Raw genomic sequence first — 5,631 nt, 5'->3', positions numbered from 1 at the left:
ATGACTGATGGGAAGATGATCGTGGGGAGAAATGAGACAACTTCCATGTTGGGGTTGAGAGCTTCCATGTTGGGGTTGAGAGCCGATATCATTCAGATCAATTGGTTACAAGCAACAGAAGAAGGGAGCTTGGTCGACAACGGTGTGTTCACATCGTTATAGGCAGTGTGCGACCGCTCGTATAAAGGTAGAACATTTGCTGTGGTAGTTCAATTGAACTATACAACTCTACCAAATTCCACTGCGCAATCACATAGTTATTTCTGGAGGTGAATAATTTCCTTTTTCTCGAATTTCCTAGTTTCCATAGAATTCTATCTTAATTGATATTTTGTGGTCTTTTGGACAAGAATTCCATTTAAATTAGGTTTTTGAGTGTTTCATATAAATTGGACATATTTTCATTCATTGTGACAACTCGGACATTATTATTCAATTGAATTGTGAGGCTTATTGCTTTCAAATCTATTGTTCTTCTTTTGAACAATTTCGAACTTATCAATGCGCAAATCTTGTGGAGTTCAAACACTTGGTACAATTCTTGGGTTGTGTAATCAAGAGGTCTTCCAAACATCGTTTTGCAAGTTTGCTTGGTTCATTAATTCTTGGGTTGAATCCATAAACCGAGGTTAATTGACTTTCCTAGGTTATCTCACAATCTTGTGTGGGTTCTGTAGCATCCATGCTATGTGGATTCACATCAATTGGTATTAGAGCGCAGGCTCCAAATTAATCGAGGTTACACGTTTTTGTTTTCTTATTGAATCTTTAATTTCTTGTTTTCCTAGATTCCGCATTATTTTTGTGTTCGTCCTTATTTGAATCTTTAATTTTTGTTTGTCCTAGATTCTTATCGCTTTCTTGTTATTTCTTCATTATTTGAGTCTCAGATTCGTAAAGTTATCGTTAATCCTTAAAGTTTGTTTATTTTGCTAGTATTGTAGTTAATTTTCTTGCCAAAGTAAAAAAAAAGAGTAGTCTGAAAATATATAAAAAGGGCAATCCAAAAATATTAAAAAAAAAGTATTGTTATTAATCAATCTAATACCAGGAGTCTTATAATTTTCTTAAGTCAAATTTGTTCCATTCTCGTAATTTTCGTTCAATCACTCTTGAATTTTATTAACTGTCCACTCAAATTGCATTCCCATTGTTTTGAATTCCCATTATTATCATAACCCTTGATTACATCCTGTTCAGAATCCACAAGGTTAAATCCTGTTGAGTTCACTTGATCTTTGAAGCTCTTAGACGAAAGCACTAAGTGGTAAAGGTAGAGAGATAAAATCAATAGAAGGTAAAAGTCTTATTGTGTGATTCTGAGTAAATTATTGGTGAGGTAGATAATTTTAAGATTTAAGATGTCTGACAGAGAAGGTTCCAATTCAAGTAGAAACGGCAATCACATTAATGTGTCGGAAGATATGATGAGGCGGTTTGAGAGGTTGTTAGTAGATATGGGAGATAGGTTAGATAGGTCTGATACATCGGTTACAAATCTTAGTAGGGGACAATAGGCGGAAGTACCTCATGCTAGAAAGCCAGATAGACGAGAGCCTAGGATGGAATGGCGGGAGGCATATGATTATGGTAACGATTTGGATGAGGATGAGTATGAAGGAGTTGAGATGGGAAGGATGGGAAATAGAGGTGATAGGTTTGAACGACGGGGTAGGAATAATCATGGCAACGAGATAGATGGTAATATGGGCAACATTAAGATGTCCATTCCGCCGTTTAAGGAAAAAAGTGATCCTGAAGCTTATCTAGAGTCAAAAAGGAAGGTGGAGGTAATTTTTGAGTGTCATAACTACTCGGAGGAGAAAAATGTGAAGATAACGATTCTAGAATTCACTGACTATGCGATAACTTGGTAGGATCAAGGAGTCACTTCACGATGTGAGAATCGAGAGAGGCCTATCAACACTTGGGATAAGTTGAAGGCAGCGATGAGAAAGCAATTTGTACCTAGTCACTACTATAGGGAACTCCATCAAAAGTTACAAAGTTTATATCAGGATTCGAAAATTGTAGACAATGATCGCGAGGAGATGGAGATGTTGATGACTAAGGTAAACGTGAAAGAAGATCGGGAAGCCACAACGGCTCATTTTCTAAATGGATTGAATAAGGATATAGCCAATGTGGTGGAGCTGCAACATTATGTGGAGTTGGAGGATATGTTGCACATGACGATGAAGGTGGAGAATCAGTTTAAAAGAAAGGGGACTGCTAGGCAACCAATGGAAACTTCGGTTCCTAATTTACCTTAAAAATCGAAATGGGATAACAATAAAGGAGATGAAGTTGTTTCTAAGGGTAGGACTGAGTTACCAAGTGGAAAAGAAGAGAGTGCTAGTAAAATCATACACAAAGCAAGTCACAACCATCAGGATATTAAATGTTTCAGGTGCTTGGGGTCGGGAAACATTACTTCTCAGTGTCCAAACAAACGGTCGATGGTGTTGTGGGACAACAAATATGTGGTGAGTGAAAGTGAAGGTGAATATGACGACATGCCGGAGTTAGAAAAAATTAGTGATGGGAGAAAGTAGAATATGATGTAAGAGAGCTATTGGTCACGAGGCGAGCTCTTAACGCTCAAATCACGGTGGATGATTTGGAGCAGCAATTGGAAAATATATTCCACACTCGATGCCACATTAACGATAAGGTATGTAGTTTGATCATCAATGGTTGGAGTTGCACGAATGTGGCTAGCACAACTTTGGTAGAAAAATTGGGATCAACTTTATAGAAACACCTTAGACCTTATAGCTTCAATGGTTCAATGAATACAGAGAAATCAAGGTGAATATGAGGGTTTTGATAAATTTCTCAATTAGGAGTTATCGTGATGAAGTGGTATGTGATGTGATATCTATGCGCGCAGATATCTGCTGTTGGGAAGACTGTGGCAAAATAATAGAAACGTCATTCATGATGCATACAAAAATCGATACAGCTTTGTCAAGGACGGGAGGTCCATTACCCTTACACCATTAACGTCGGCACAAATGTATGAAGACCAAATTTAATTGAAAAATGAATGAGAGAGGAGAGCGAGAGAAAATAATGAGACAGTGAGCAATGGAGAAAAAGGTGATGTGGCAAATAAGAGAGAAACTAGTAAGGTAGGGAGTTGAGAGAAAAAGAGAGATGAGCCTTTCTAGGAGAGAGAAAAGCCAAGAGCGAATTTCTTTGCAAAAGAGAGTAAGCTGAGGAGAGCCGAAAAGAGAGAAATGAATTTGTTGGTCTACAAAGAGTCACTCCTCAATTTTGAGGAAACTGACCCACCGCTTCCCACTTTGGCTAAATCTTTGTTACAAGATTTCGAGGACGTGCCTAGTATATTGCCAACCATTCAAGGCATTGAGCAACAAGTCAACTTGATACCTATTGTTGTCATTCCAAACCAACTAGCTTATCAAAGCAATCTCGAGGAAAAAAAAGTTTCAGAGGAAAATGGAGGAGTTGATGAACAAGGACTATGTCAGGGAGAGCATGAGTCCGTGCTCCGTGCCAATACTGTTGGTTCCATAGAAAGATGGGACATAGAAGATGTGGGTGGACTCATCAATAATATAATGATAAAGTATCGTCACCCTATCCCTAGGTTAGCTAACATGCTAGATGAATTACATTGTGCCTGCATTTTTAGTAAATGTGATCTTAAAAATGGTTACCATCAAATCCGAATAAGGGACGGTAATGAGTGGAAAACTGAATTTAAAATCAAATATGGACTATATGAGTGGTTGGTAATGTCGTTTGGACTCACTGATGCACCGAGAACTTTCATGTGTTTAATGAATCATGTTTTACGTGATTTTATAGGAAATTTTGTTGTTTTTTATTTTGATGACAATCTAGTATATAGCAAAAACCTAAATGAGCATGTAGAGCGTTTAAGAAGTGTGATTGTGGTGTTAAGGAAAGAACAACTTTATGCTAATTTTAAGAAATGTACTTTTACATGGAAAGGTTTGTCTTTTTAGGTTTTGTGGTTAGTGCTAACGGCATAGAAGTAGAAGAGGAGAAGATAAAAGCTATTAAAAAATTGGCCTACACCTATGAATATAATTGAAGTAAGGAGTTTTCATGGATTGGCTAGTTTTTATAGGCAGTTTGTAAAATATTTTAGCACAATCACCATGCCACTCATTGAGGTAGTGAAAAAGAGTGTAGGTTTTCATTGGGGTGATGAACAGGAATATACATTTAATGCTATTAAAGATAAATTATATAAAGCACTTGTTTTTGCATTACCTAACTATGAAAAGACGTTCGAGATTGAGTGTGATGTCTCAAGAATAAGGATTGGAGCAGTATTGATGCAGGATAGGAGGTTGATAACTTATTTAAGTGAAAAGATGAACGGAGCTGCTCTTAACTACCCTACTTATGATAAGAAGTTGTACTCGCTTGTTCGAGCCTTGAAGACATGGCAGCATTATTTGTGGCCGAAGGAGTTCGTGATACACACCGACCATGAGTTGTTGAAGCACTTGTAGGGTCAAGGGAAGCTGAACAAAAGGCATGCCAGATAGATGGGGTTTATTGAAACATTTCCCTACGACATTTGATAGAAGCAAGGTAAAGAAAACGTAGTAGCATATGCTTTATCGCAAAGGTATGTCTTTCTAAATTCACTAAGTGCTAAAGTACTTGGCTTTGAACTTATTAAGGAGTTGTATGAAAATGACTTAGATTTTTTCGATGCTTATAAAACATGTGCGAAAAGAGGATAAGTTCTTTACACATGAAGGTTACTTGTTTCGGAAAAATAAACTGTGCATTCCTATTGTTGAATACGGGAATTGTTGGTGAGAGAAGCACATAGCGGTGGATTGATGTGAGCATTTGGGGGTTCAAAAAACCTCAGAAATGTTATGAGAATATTTTTATTGGCCTAAGATGAAAAGTGATGTTGAACGGATATGCAGTCAATGCATAAACTATAAGCGGGCTAAGTCTAAGATTTTAGATAAAGGGTTGTACACACCATTATCTACTCCTAATGAACCATAGGTCCATATATCGATGGATTTTGTGATGGGTTTAACTAGGACTAAGAAACGACAAGATTTAAGTTTTGTGGTGGTAGATAGATTTAGTCAGATGGCGCGTTTCATACTGTGTCATAAAACTAATGACGCCACTCACATAGTGGATTTGTTCTTTAAGGAGATAGTGCGCTTACATGGAGTCCTTAAGAGTATTGTGTCAAATAGGGATGTAATGGGATAAGTTAGGCATAAATTGTTGTTTTCTACAACTTATCATCTACAAACCGATGAACAAACAGAGGTAATCAATAGGACTATGACTCAATTATTGTGCATGGTGATAAATAAAAATTTGAAAAGTTGGGAAGAATGTTTACCTTTTGTTGAATTTGCATATAATTGGGCTATTCATTCTACTACTTCGTTTTCACCATTTGAAATTGTTTATGAAATTAATCCACTAACCCCCATTGGATTTGATACCTTTACTTGTGAATGAACATAGTAGTTTAGACGGTAAAAATAAAACTGAATTAGTAAAGTCACTCCATGAAAAGGTCCGGATCAAGATCTAGAATAAGAGCAAGCTTATTGCATCGTAGGCCAACAAGGGTGGAAAAAG

At 37.0% G+C, this 5,631-nt stretch overlaps 1 protein-coding gene across 1 annotated transcript; it reads left to right on the top strand.

The window, feature by feature from the left end:
• Window positions 1-3,242: 3,242 nt before the first annotated feature.
• On the top strand, window positions 3,243-4,087 carry LOC111388700. Its single transcript, XM_023013477.1, has 2 exons — window positions 3,243-3,708; window positions 3,999-4,087. The coding sequence occupies exons 1-2, from the start codon at window positions 3,243-3,245 to the stop codon at window positions 4,085-4,087; spliced, it is 555 nt and encodes a 184-aa protein (XP_022869245.1).
• The last annotated feature ends 1,544 nt before the right edge of the window (window positions 4,088-5,631 follow it).

The sequence above is a fragment of the Olea europaea genome, unplaced genomic scaffold (assembly GCF_002742605.1).
Source record: "Olea europaea var. sylvestris unplaced genomic scaffold, O_europaea_v1 scaffold520, whole genome shotgun sequence".
NCBI lineage: Eukaryota > Viridiplantae > Streptophyta > Magnoliopsida > Lamiales > Oleaceae > Olea > Olea europaea.
The sequence above is the reverse complement of the archived record's forward strand: the minus strand, read 5'-3'. Positions and strand labels throughout refer to the sequence as shown.